Source organism: Schistocerca nitens, chromosome 4 (genome assembly GCF_023898315.1).
Source record: "Schistocerca nitens isolate TAMUIC-IGC-003100 chromosome 4, iqSchNite1.1, whole genome shotgun sequence".
Lineage (NCBI taxonomy): Eukaryota > Metazoa > Arthropoda > Insecta > Orthoptera > Acrididae > Schistocerca > Schistocerca nitens.
The window spans coordinates 47,140,587-47,155,422 of NC_064617.1; the positions used below are offsets into that span (position 1 = coordinate 47,140,587).

At 39.7% G+C, this 14,836-nt stretch overlaps 1 protein-coding gene across 1 annotated transcript in view; it reads left to right on the top strand.

Annotated features, from left to right (window-relative positions):
• Positions 1-13,766, top strand: part of LOC126251469 (atrial natriuretic peptide receptor 2-like) — a 301,860-nt gene extending 288,094 nt beyond the window's left edge. Inside the window, exon 11 of the mRNA XM_049951908.1 lies at positions 13,632-13,766. Within this exon, the coding sequence (XP_049807865.1) occupies positions 13,632-13,766 (135 nt within the window). The remainder of the gene's footprint in view (positions 1-13,631) is intronic.
• The last annotated feature ends 1,070 nt before the right edge of the window (positions 13,767-14,836 follow it).

A 14,836-nucleotide genomic window follows, 5' to 3' on the forward strand; every position in this document is an offset into this window, starting at 1 on the left:
ATTTGTTTCAAAGTTGGATATGAGTGTTCAAGAATTTGTTCAAGAATCTTACTGTCTGCTGTCTGACACATTGTATGTAACTGCATCATGAATTGTTGAGTCACTTAGTACTGTCCACTGCATTGAAAATGACACCGTCGTTCAGTGATCCACTGATGTTATGTCTGTTGTGGCCCTTTCCATAACTGAAAGAACTTGTAACAGGCTGTACATATCCTCATGATACTTAGTAATTCCAGAAACTAAATCTTCAATAAGTTGAAACTCTGACCTACTATTCAGGAATGACTTCTGAGCAAGGCAATAAACTCCTGTGCTGGTCATTGATAAGAAATAAAAAGTTTCATAGTACCTTGCACTTGATGTTTAGCACAAAGAGCATCAAACTGAGAGGGCACATATTCCATTCCTCTTGTTGTTTATTGAAAGCTTGGAATGATGGAATGCACAGAGTTGGTGCTGTGGATGTGGCTGGCAGTTGAGGCGGAGTCGATTCAGCAGTAGCAGCTTGTGCATTAATGATGTGCAGGGCTTCCATCGTCAACTGCAACATTTGGTGGTTCTGAAACTGAATAAACTGCATTAGATCAAAGCCAGAAACAGCCAGAGGCATTGCCACAGGTGGAGAAGGAGGCAGGTTAGAGGTCATTTTAATGAGGGGCATGCTGGAACAAACTAATTACACATAAATAGTGAAAGTGTAATGGCTATTCTGCAATAAGGAACACAATTAGTAGTAATGCACCTCTGGAAGAAAGGAGAGAAATATTAGTGATGTGCTGTTACAGAGTGACATAGAGCGAAGGCAGCGATGGTTCTGTAATCCTCATCACCAAATGTTTTGTTCGCTACTGTGGGAGTCAGCACCAACACAAACAAGGAAGGAGAGAAGTAGCAATGGCCGATAGTAGGAATCCAAAATCATCTATGCAAAACAGTCCTAATTAATAGAAAACTTTATTTCTGTTAAGGGAGGAAACATAACATGATTCCTGTGCAATTACTTTTCACTATTGCTACTCGTAGAATGCAGGCTATGTGTCATCTTCCTATTACTCAGTACTGATGCTCTCGAAGACTGTGACTGAATAGGGCTGACCAGCAATGGGTAGCTGGTTAAATCAGCATTGACAGGAGGTGCTGAACTCTTGTCTTTCTGCCTTCTTGATGCCATTTTGCAGTGCTGCACTGGTTGGTGTGCAGTCGATGCTTTATTACTACACAATAATTACTGGAGAACACAAACTGGAGGAAATGAGGAAAGAGTAGAACGATGACTGAAATCTTCCTAGTTTCCATCTAGAAAAAACACACTACAGTAAACTGGAAAAAGACCATCAAGTCACACTATTTTTGTAAGTACTGTGTTCACTGAATCTCACACAACTTGAAAATATGGCTTAAAAAAGGTACAACAAAGCAATTTTATGCACACATACAAGCAGCGTAGATGAAGATATCTGAGGTGGACATTCCAAATCTCAGCCTCATAATGTGGTGTCCTCACTGGATCTATATTGGCAGGTTGCTTGCTGCCAGAAAATACAGTGAACCAGGAAACCCTTTTGAAGCTTGCTGTTTGAGATATGTCACCACCTGCTGCTCTCATGACTACACTATCAGAAGACAACATAAGTAGCTGGGCCTTTGTGGCTGCTCCCAGAAATCACTGACCATTGAATGCTGAGGCTTCTCATGGCCAAAAAATACAGCTATCAACCTGCTGCAAGGAGTGGCTATTGGCATCCATCCACTGTGGTGTTATTGATCTGAAAAGTTTACCCCTTGGGCATCTTACTGTATATGGATAGGCCACTGCTAGTCCCCCATTGTGTTGTATATAACAGAAAATAAATGAACTGAAGTCATCATGGTCTTTGTAATTTGCTTGACTCAGTTCATCAAAATTGCAACTACAAACTGTGATCTGACAACATGCAAATCCCATACAGCTTGCCTTGCCTAGACTAGGCCAGCCTTCCTGACATGCAGCCTATAGGACCAGAAGTAGGTCAACAATGTATCAACGACCTCATGTTTGGCACATTGTAATGAGTTGCAATTGTTATGAGGCTACCCCTATACAATGTGTATTCTAGCCAATGTACTTTCTTTTATTGGTCATGGGCTTCTAAGTGTTGTCTTCTTAATGGCTAGCAGTGCAGTACAATGACAAGAGAGGCAGCAATGCAGAAGCCATACATGACTAAAAAAAGTTTCATATTACTGTTAATAGATGATGATACACAAGAACAAACACAATACAAAAGGAATCTGGCAGTACTTACTGCTTTGATATTAAAGAAAAAGTGAAAAAGTAACTGGATGAAAGAGAAGAATGCTGCATGGCAGATAACTAAAATAAGTTAAAGAAAAGTGGAAAACAGTTGTGGATATAAGGTAATGGCAGTAATATCAAAAATGTGGGTATGAAATCCTTTATATGGGGAAAAGTAAAAAGCACAATTAACAAATTCAAAAGTATGTGTGAAGGGGAATAACTCTAGTAGTGTGATACAGAAAATGAACATATGGTGTCAAGAGATACATAACCTAGTGCTGCCAAAAATATTGACAGAACCCTGTAATTTAGGGTCAAAGAACATTCTTATGCTAACCCTACTACAAAAAACAAGAGCAGACAAGTATGTGAATTGTCAGGATGTTGACCAACTAGCACCACTTCTAAATTGTTAAGTGTAACACAGAGGGATGATACTGAATATTTCTTCTTAAAAAATGATTCAGAGTTAGCTGTAAAGCATGTCTGATTTTGCTATTTTGTGTTCCCCAGTCGAAAGACTGGTCTCATGCAGCTATACATGATACTCTGTCATGTGCAAGTGTATGCAATCAGCAAAACTACTGTGACCTTCAGCCACTTAAACCTGCTTACTGTAGCCAAATCTTGGTCACCTTCTACAGCTTTTACCCCCCTCCCTGCCCCCACATTATCTTCCATTGTCACATTAACTATTCCTTGATACCTCACAATGTGTCGTATTAACCCATCCCTTCTTTTAGTCAAGTTGTGCCATACAGCTCTTTTCTCTCCAAATTGATTTACTAACATTTCATTAGTTACTTGATCTAGCCATCTAACCTTTAGCATTCTTCTGTAACACTACATTTCAGACGTTTCTATTCACCTCTTGTCTGTATTCTTCACCATCCACATTTCACTGCCATATAAGATTATACTCAAAACAAATACTTTCAGAAACAACTTCATAACATTTAAATTTATATTAGATGTTAATGACTTTCTCTTTTTCAGAAATACTTTTTTGCTATTGCCAGTGTTCTTTTTATATCCTCTTAACTTCAAGCCGGCCGCGGTGGTCTCGCGGTTCTAGGCGCGCAGTCCGGAACCGTGCGACTGCTACGGTCGCAGGTTCGAATCCTGCCTTGGGCATGGATGTGTGTGATGTCCTTAGGTTAGTTAGGTTTAAGTAGTTCTAAGTTCTAGGGGACTAATGACCTGAGACGTTGAGTCCCATAGTGCTCAGAGCCATTTTATTAACTTCAACAATTGTCAGTCATTTTGCTGCCCAAATGCAAACCGCATCTACTACTCATTCCCTAACCCAATTTCCTCAGTGTAACCTGATTTAATTTGGCTGAATTTCATTACCTTTGTTTCCATTTTGTTTATCAGGGTTGCCCAAGTTCTGGTAATCAGGGAATTTCAAACGTGTCAGGGAGATATCAGGGAATTTTGAAAAATCACTGGAAAAATCTTGTTTTGTGTCAGTCAATGAAATGGTTTGTTTACTGACATGTTATGCAATGTCGCTGGCTGGGTGCTGCTTCACTACTCCCTTATTCTAACTGCTTCTCCCAGTTCTACCACTCCCCTCAGCTTGCGGTCAGTGCTGCCACAACTTCTTGCCGCTAGCCTAGCAGCTGCCAATGAGCGGCAGGAGGGTGTGAGGAGTGGTTTGTTCAGATCTGACTCTCACAGATTGTAGATGTAGTGGCCGAAGATGATGGTCATGTGTGCATGAGTTGTGTTTGAGTGATTGTGTGTGTGCTCTCATTTTCTGACAAAGGCTATGGCCGAAAATTTAGTTGTGAGGGTGTGGTTGTCTTTTCTTTGTGCCTATCTGTGGCTCAGCGATCATCTTTACGTTGAGTTGCTACCTATCCTCATTACTACTGATTTTCAGAGTATTTGCGCAGGTTATCTGTTGCATGGATTGATCACTGCAGTCTCATTTCATCAACATGGTGTCTGTGCTATGTGAATAGCCAGCCACAAGTGGACTTCCATGATGGGCCAAGACTGCAGACCATGTCTGTCGCTATCTCTAATGGATCGGACCTGCCAATCTGAAGCCCATTTCCCACTATTGTGTAAGCCCAGCCCATCGGATTTAGTCTCACCAATCTACCCACAGGCCAGGTCTGTTTGTGTGTTGCATAATTAAGTGGATTTTCATGGTTTATCCATGGAATTGGGCCTGCAGTGCTCCTCGGCATGCCAGAGGCCATGGTCGAGGGATTTCAGGAATGGCGACAGTCTCACTGCAAGTACATTGTACAGTGTGGCATTTTATAGACAATTTATTTATTCTAGTACATTTTGGCACCTCAAAAGCAGTTTATCTATTATAAAGTATGGACAATAAAAATAACACAATTGTGGCACTCACTGGTGGCTTGTATGCTATGTGCTCATATATTACTTGAAAGAAAAATCACACAATACCTGTAAAACAATGGACTCAACACAGTGAGTAATAACTGACAATAATGAACATAGTAGAACCAGCATTTTATTGGTGGTCTCCTATAGTATTGGGGTACACAACTCTTCTCCATCGTATATACTTCTTCAAAACACCTACATTTTTCTGATGTTATTTCTGAAATCAGTGAAGGTATTTTAAATCTGCCTTGTGACTACAAGGAACTGTGTATTTTTGTCTCCAAATGAGTTTTGATTTTTTGTTGAAATAAAATGACAACAGTGGTCTTAATGAAACACATGTACCATTTGACTTGCTTTCTCCATCTGAAAGCAGTTCATTACAAAAGATGTTGATAGTAGTACTTAAGATTTTTGCTCACATGGAGTAGAAATACAGAAGTCCTTACATTTTTCGTCAACTTATGTCTTTACTTACCCTTGAGATCTCAAAATTTGTTGGGGAGTAATGCTAAAACTTGTCAGGAAATCAATGAATTTTACTTGGGGACACTTGTATTTGCTTGTAATCTCTGTTCGAGACATTATCTATTCCATTCAGATGCTCTTCCAAGTCACATTCCATTTGTGTCTGACAGAATTACGATGTTACTGGCAAACCTCAAAGCTTATATCTAATCTCACTGAATTTTAATTCCCTTTCAAATTTTTGTTTTTGTTTCCTTTACTTCTTGTTCAATGTACAGCTTGAATAACAGATGTAGAAAAAGGAAAAGTGAAACACATTCAAAGTATTTGTTTTGCTTGGGATAGCCTTTGACTAGGTTGAGTGTAGTAAGTTGTTAAAAAAGTTTAGATTATTAGGCCGAAAGTAATAAAACAAATGAATAATTGACAGTGCTTTTAGAATTCTAATACCAATAACAGAATTCTAAATGAGAGAAGACTAGGTTAAAATATAGTTTGCTACTAACATTTAACTGGTAATGTAAGGGTAAAACATGGTGAGTGAAGGAAATTCAGAACCTTGACTCATAGGCACAATGAGAACTGGTGGTACTGTTCCTGGGTCACATACGGCATTGCATTCCTGAGTAAAACAAATAAATGAAGATGAAATGTAACAATATTATGAGAAGGAAAGTTGCTACTCACCATATAGTAGAGATGCTAAGTCACAGATAGGGACAACAAAAAGACTCACAATTATAACTTTAAGCCATTAAGGCCTTCATCAACAACGCGCGCGCGCGCCGACACACACACACACACACACACACACACACACACACACACACACAGAGTCACGCAAACGCAACTCACACACATGACTGCAGTCTCATGGAACTGAAACTGATGATGTTTTTTGGCATGAACAAGTTTGCCATGCAGTCTTTTAGCAAAGGATAAAGTTAATGATGACAACAATAATTAAGAGAAACCAAACTAGGAATAAAAATTACTGAATATTAAAACTGTAGATTGCTTTTTGGAAGACAAAAGATTGAAATCCATATCACAAGGTTATATAATACAGCAAAGGAAGGACCCCATAATGAGCAGGCAGGCACAAGTGAAGAAGAGACATGTGATTTGAATTGTATAAGAGAATACATATCCATAGCACAATGAATGTATTTAGTGACAACTATAGGTTAATGTTTAGAAATAGCTTCCATAATCTAACTAAAAAGATGACATTTAAAATATCATGAAACTTCAAATACAGTTTATCTCTCTCATAACGTACAGTTACAAATCAAAGATTTGAGATGAATAAACTACATTCTATATTCGATGGTATTTTAATGTGTGATTTTCTAGTTAGATTAGGATAGCTATTTCTAAACATTAACCTATAGTCATCACTAAATACATTCATTTTGTTATGGGTATGTATTCTCTTATACAATTCAAATCACATGTCTCTTCTTCACTTTTGTCTGCTCACTCATTTTGGAGTCCTTCCTTCGCTGTATTATATAATCTTGTGGTAGAAGCCAAAATTTATGAGATGGAATGAAGTGTCCAGTAAACAAAAAGAAAACTTTGTATAATATCCATAACAACTAAGAGATTTGCTGAAGTTGCACATTATGAAAATACATGCATTAACTTAAGAGATGGTATTCAAATGTCAAATAACTTGCTCATGAGATCAGAAGTTAAGAATTAAGATGAAACAGATAGATCTACAAGCAGTAAAGTGAAATGAGAAACTGGACAACCAACCACATAAAGTAAACTGCATTAGTTGTGTGTAGGCATTCCTAACAGCAGATAAATATGTTTACTTTTTTCCACTTTTTTTTTGTTTCACTCTGCAGAGGGCTGTGCACTGATGTGAAACATCTTGGCAAGTTAAAACTGTGTACCAGACTGGAACTTGAACCTGTGACATTTGGGTTTTGCAGGAAAGTGCTCACCAACTAAGCTATCCAAGCATGACTCATGACCCATTCTTGTAGCTTCATTTCTATCACTAAGAGTCAATTCATTCTTGGGTAGTTCAGTTAGTAAAGCATTTGTCCACAAAAGGCCAATGTCCCAGGTTTGAGTCCCAGTCTGGCACACAGTTTTAATCTGCCAGAATGTTTCATATCTGTGCACACTCTGTCGCAGAGTGAAAATACATTCTGTAAGCAGTCCTCCAGGCTGTGGCTAAGCCATGTCTCCACAGTATCCTCTCTTCCAGAAGTACTAGACCCGCAAGTTTCTCAGGAGAACTCCTGTGTAGTGTGGAAGCTAGGACATGAGATACAGGCAGAACTGAAGCTGTAGGGACAGGTTGTGAGTCATGCTTGGGTAGCTCAGTTGGATGAGCACTTTCCAGTGAAAGACAAATGTTCCAGGTTTGAATCCTGGTCATACAGACAGTTTAAATCTGCCAGAACTTTCATGTTTACTTCTATTTTAAGTATGTCTCACTTGTAACATGTTTATTGTTTTTAGTTGGTTTATGAGTTCTAATATCATGCTCAACGATGCTGCATATGTTCTGGGGTTTAGACATCCTCTGACTTTAAGGGTCAATATATGAACTTAAATTCATCATCTTGATGGTAAAATCAGTGTTTATGATTCAGCCCAAGTTTTATGGACAGTTACTTCTCATAAAAATTTCATATTTGTTAGAGAAGACTGTAAACTTGAAGTGATACAAGTTGGGAACAATAACATTGAAATTTTAAAGCTCACTATTTTCTGTACTTTGTTGCAAGTAAGATTTTGCAGAAGACAACATTTAAAAGTTCTATTGCTGAACATTTAGTCCACCAAAGGTAGAAACCCAACATAAAGGTAGAAGGAAGCAAACCCCCCTGCCATAGATCTCCATAACTAAATAGAAGAGGTTGGCTTGCACACCAACTGCAAACTCTTTACAGGACAATATCTCTAAAACAAAATCGCTAAGCTACACATGAGAAACAATAACAATTATTTATTGACAGAAGGTACGTCAAAATATTGTCAGATTTGGTTTCCAGAGAAGGCACCACGCCTTACTGATTATAGGGTTCTGCATCTAAGCAAACCTAGCACAGTAGATGATGACTAACTAATTTGGTTGAAGTTCTGTATGGAGAGAGTTCAAGTTCACTCTCTCAATAGATAAACACTTGGACATTCACACTGAATAATGTTAGATACTAGGTATAAACTATTTGTTGACTTGACTGCCCAGAAGTGTGGATAACTTTTAGACAACTGTAGAACTAAAAAACTACTGGAACAGGTTGATAACTGCAGGAATTGGTGACAGGTGGCCCAGTGTCAACATGTGATCACTTAAATCATGTGCTCAACATGCAAATGTCATCTTGTGAATCGTTCAGCATTTACATCAAACAGTTCTTGGTTTCAGCACTCTTTGTAGTGGCAGATGACTGGCCTATTTGAATGTCATGTGCGGAAGTGTAAAGGAATTCATGGTATGAGTGCCATCTAGGAGGTGCTGACTGGCCATACTGTATGTGTCACCATGATGAGACTGCATGTTATGTTGCACCCTATGACCATATGATGCTACTGCCATGTACTGTGGCTGACAGAGACTGTTGACAGAATGATAATGTCATTTACAGTTGCAGTGGGCATGCAGGCACCATAATTATACACGAATATTGGAAACACATTGCACAAAATCTAGCACAGGAGCCCTTCAAAAACCTAAATAAATTATAATCATACATTAAGGCTGCCAATGGATGGGAAATGTCTAAACATGTGTTGGCAACACTGTTTGACAGTGAAGTTAGTAATAACCAACATATTGTCGCCAGTGGTGCTCAAAAACATATCAAACTGCTAAAACACATGGCCCTGCTGCTGGACAGAATCAATGTAAAGATTTATATTGAGTTTGCAAGTAAATCAATGCCACTTGTAGCAGTATTTACAACACACTGACCAGACACAGAACTATGTCCAGATTGGTGGAATACAATGCATTTCATTACAATGATCTACAGAATCACAGCAGTATTGATTAATTACTTAATTCACTCATTCATTCATTCATTCAAACAAGGTTAACTTTCAGGGATGTGGAGCAAGTAAAAGTATACGATGACTGGCAGAAGTCACTGCAGACCACTACTGTGAAGAACATAAGCAATCCAGTTAGAACTAGTTCTTAGCTACACAAGACTGATAATTATGAGAATTACATCTTGATTACATATACTTTTCTTTCCCATATACTACTCAGCTATTGTATGTCTAATAGTTAAGTAGATATGTGGCATTACACAGAAAATCATCAGATGTTTAAACACAATTGAAGTTAAGGCCTCTTTAATGTGAATATTAACGTCAACGGGAACAGATCTATGAACTTGACTGGAAAATGCAGCACATTACTTTTTTATGTTCCATTTGGCCCACAGAAAAGTGCACATCATAGTATGACACTCTGGAAATGGGCAGTATTATTTTTGACCCAGAAGAAATTATTGGTGGTAGTGTCACTACCAGTCTCAGAATATTAATAGCTTAGTTGTAGTCAATGAAGTGCCACAGATGATATACACTCCTGGAAATGGAAAAAAGAACACATTGACACCGGTGTGTCAGACCCACCATACTTGCTCCGGACACTGCGAGAGGGCTGTACAAGCAATGATCACACGCACGGCACAGCGGACACACCAGGAACCGCGGTGTTGGCCGTCGAATGGCGCTAGCTGCGCAGCATTTGTGCACCGCCGCCGTCAGTGTCAGCCAGTTTGCCGTGGCATACGGAGCTCCATCGCAGTCTTTAACACTGGTAGCATGCCGCGACAGCGTGGACGTGAACCGTATGTGCAGTTGACGGACTTTGAGCGAGGGCGTATAGTGGGCATGCGGGAGGCCGGGTGGACGTACCGCCGAATTGCTCAACACGTGGGGCGTGAGGTCTCCACAGTACATCGATGTTGTCGCCAGTGGTCGGCGGAAGGTGCACGTGCCCGTCGACCTGGGACCGGACCGCAGCGACGCACGGATGCACGCCAAGACCGTAGGATCCTACGCAGTGCCCTAGGGGACCGCACCGCCACTTCCCAGCAAATTAGGGACACTGTTGCTCCTGGGGTATCGGCGAGGACCATTCGCAACCGTCTCCATGAAGCTGGGCTACGGTCCCGCACACCGTTAGGCCGTCTTCCGCTCACGCCCCAACATCGTGCAGCCCGCCTCCAGTGGTGTCGCGACAGGCGTGAATGGAGGGACGAATGGAGACGTGTCGTCTTCAGCGATGAGAGTCACTTCTGCCTTGGTGCCAATGATGGTCGTATGCGTGTTTGGCGCCGTGCAGGTGAGCGCCACAATCAGGACTGCATACGACCGAGGCACACAGGGCCAACACCCGGCATCATGGTGTGGGGAGCGATCTCCTACACTGGCCGTACACCACTGGTGATCGTCGAGGGGACACTGAATAGTGCACGGTACATCCAAACCGTCATCGAACCCATCGTTCTACCATTCCTAGACCGGCAAGGGAACTTGCTGTTCCAACAGGACAATGCACGTCCGCATGTATCCCGTGCCACCCAACGTGCTCTAGAAGGTGTAAGTCAACTACCCTGGCCAGCAAGATCTCCGGATCTGTCCCCCATTGAGCATGTTTGGGACTGGATGAAGCGTCGTCTCACGCGGTCTGCACGTCCAGCACGAACGCTGGTCCAACTGAGGCGCCAGGTGGAAATGGCATGGCAAGCCGTTCCACAGGACTACATCCAGCATCTCTACGATCGTCTCCATGGGAGAATAGCAGCCTGCATTGCTGCGAAAGGTGGATGTACACTGTACTAGTGCCGACATTGTGCATGCTCTGTTGCCTGTGTCTATGTGCCTGTGGTTCTGTCAGTGTGATCATGTGATGTATCTGACCGCAGGAATGTGTCAATAAAGTTTCCCCTTCCTGGGACAATGAATTCACGGTGTTCTTATTTCAATTTCCAGGAGTGTAGTTATGACTGATTGCTACCTAATAGAAATTGCTAATATTTAAGCATATCTTGAATGAAAAAAATATCTTTCATGCAAATATCAACAGCTAGTTTGAAAAATAATTTTAAACATAATGTCTAAGGATTTACAGCAATTGTTATGTCTTGATTGAAAAAAGAAAAGATTAACCTCAATCATGTTCGTGGTTTGGGCCAGCAGACCATCATCAGACAAAATTTAAGACATTGGCTCAAATGGTTCAAATGGCTCTGAGCACTATGGGACTTAACTTCTAAGGTCATCAGTCCCCTAGAACCTAGAACTACTTAAACCTAACTAACCTAAGGACATCACACACATCCATGCCCGAGGCAGGATTCTAACCTGCGACCGTAGCGGTCGCGTGGTTCCAGACTGTAGCGCCTAGAACCGCTCGGCCACTAAGACATTGGCGACATAGGCTTCAATGTAGTACTGAATGGTATAAATCACACAGTCAGAGCATAAACAGCTGAACACCTTAGGAAGTGTGAAAGCACAGCAGCCTTTGCTTACATGATTTATAAATGAAAACTGGTGTGTCATATGATATGAAATGGAATGTATTGTATGAGATTTTCCAATTATTGTGGGTAGGTCAGTATTTCATGGTTGATCAAGTTGTTTGACAATTCCTTTTTATACACAGTGTTTTTGATGACTGAACAAATCATTTTCATCCCTTGTTGTGAGTAATGCCTTATGCTTGCTTCCCACATGATCTTCAATCAGCTGTAAAATTAAAATAAAATTAAATAACTCCAATGGTAGATTTTCACTGTGGAATTAAAAATATTCTTCAGATAACCTCACATTGTTGTTGTAGAGTATGGGACAATATATTTAATAACAGTTCACACAAACACACAGAGTCAAGAATTCCACCTGTAATTGGAATGAAAAGAAACCTTAATATGTGGATTACTCACCACTCACTCACTGTTTTTATAAATCTGAAATATGTTTTGCAATTCTGCATCCAATACAAAGTCTCACAGCTGCATTATATGTTGTCAATCCCAAAACATTGGGGATACTGAGAAACTGCTAATGTGGCTGTTGGCCACACTGTTGTGATTGGTGCTCCCCCAGTCCCAAATAAGCCTGCGCATGCCTCCCTTGCATGCTCAATCTTGGCTTGGAAGCCATTCAAAATGGAGCTCCTGCTAAATGCTACTGCCAAGTGTGAAGTTATTCATTTCTTGAATGAAAAAGGTCTCAAACCAACTGAGACTCATCACCAACTGACTGACATGTATAGACAGTCATGGGTGGATGTCAAAAATGTTTGCAAGTGGTGTAGAGAGTTGACAACCAGTCATACTGAAATTCACAATGGAAAAAAATAGCTGTAGGCCATCAATTTCTGAAGATACGCTAACAAAGATTAAGGAAATAGTGTATAAAGATCAGAGGATCACTTTGGATGCTTTCTGCATTTTGGTTCCTTGGGTAGCCAAAGGATTTTAATAGAAAAGTTGCAGTGCTGGAAGGTGCGTGCAAGATCGGTATTGTAGCTTCTGACAGACTATAAATGTCAATGAGTTAATCCTTCCTGGGAATTTCTTCACCTCTATACAGACAAAAAAGACAACTTCTTGGACTCTGTTGCCACAGGTGACAAAACTTGAGCATTCCGCTTTACACCTGAAACAAAACAACAGTGATTGCACCCCTCATTGCCCAAGTCATGAAATATCAAACAAAGCTGTTGGTAAAGTCACAGCAACGGTGTGTTGACAGTTGAGGTGGATACTGGTGGTTGGTTGACTTATGCTTGAAGGGACAACAATAGACACTGGCAGTTACAGTGAAACAGTGAAAAAGCTGAGAAGGGCAATTCAGAACTGGAGAAAAGAGATGTTGAGCAAAGGCATAAGCACTCTCCACAACAATGCTCATTCAAATATTGCAACCATCAAGCCACTGATCTCCTTCAAGTTTGTGGTTTGAACATCATTACCCGTCCATCATACAGTCCAGACTTGGCAGTGAGTGACTACCACCTGTCCCCTAAATTGAAGGAACATTTTTCCGAATGGCAGTTCTGCTCTGATGATGAGGTAAAGGATAAGGTACATCACTTCATGTGTAGCACATGGTGGCAAGTTGGGCATTCTTCAACATTTACAATGCTGTAACTATGGCAGAAAATAAATGGTGGCAGTCTATATATCAAAAAATATAACTTGTGGGATTGTCCTCTTATATACATTCTCATACTTTACACTCCCCCCCCCCCCCCCCCCCCTTTCATCCACCCCTAGTCACACTCATCCACAAGTATTTGACAGTAGTCAGTTCTTTCTAAAGTCATTTTATAATAATTATAAGCACTTAAGTATTGCGTTTATGGTACTTTAGTTATGAATTCATGCCAGCTTAATTTTTTTTTAATTTATATGTTTAACAGAATACTCATGATATTCAACTAACAAATTATGACCTGCTAATGTATCTTTCAATTTACAGTTTTGTGGATGATTTACATATGTTTGTTTGACAGGGAAAAGGACTTATGGACACATACTGGCTGACAGGTAAAGAATGCAAACAGGGTTCTTACATCAATATTGAAATTTCAGACATCCTAGATGATGATGCAACTCCTGAATTTTTACAAATGATTACACAGGAATAGAGTGACCGTTACCTGTGCATTAATATAAATCAACGGTATTCAAAGAGTAAATGTACAATGTAATACTAAAATAACATATTTTTGTACTGTATTTCACACACATTATAATAAAATATAAAGAAACTTAAAAGTTTTTTCTTTGTTAGTGAATGTGATTTCCTTCCAACTTCCTTGTTCTATGCCATTTTGATTTTGAAACACTGCCCTGTTTCACAGCTGAATTATATGATTTTGTTGAATGATATCAGTTTGCCACACTAGCTTTCATTATTAGGATTAAATTATCATTTTATATTCACTACTGTGTAATTTTGGCTATGTAACCATTCTCAAGGGTCTACAATACATATGACATAAAATACAAAACATAGAGCAACCATTGGTTGTTTAGAAGTCAGAATAAAAACTGAACTTATGAAATGTAATCCTCTAAATGCACGTACTTGTACACATCATATGATTTTAAAAGCTGTGTGTGGTTGGCCTGATATACAATAAAATGAAAATTGATAAGAACACAACAAGGGATGCAATTATTTATGTTTAACTAAATTTACTGGACTGAACTGGAATATAGTTATGGTGTTAGGTGTTATGAAAATATTGGTGATACAGTATAGTCAGTTACAAGTTTAAGAGAGTACTAAACTATGACAGTGTCAACTCATGTCTGGTTGGTAAGAGATAAACCTGGGAGGAAGGTATGGCCTACATATAATCTTTGGTAATCACAAAACTGACATAGTACAATGTATGAGTGCCAGGAAGGGAAGAAAGGAGTACTGTTTCATGGCTGTGTATGCAAGGTCCATATGGAGATCCTATCTACATTTATCTCAATGTAAAAATAACTAGTTACTACAATGATAACACTTTTGTGACAGTTGTGTACACAATATACTGCAATGAAAGATGTAACAAGATAAAGCAAATTTTCCCATCCTCTTTCCTTGGGAACAGCAGCAACAAGGAACTTCCAGATAAAATGAAAAACAAGTTAATTATATATTACAATTTTTTTTAACTTTTTTGTTTTACATGGGATGCAAAAATAGGTGCTGGGCAGCCAT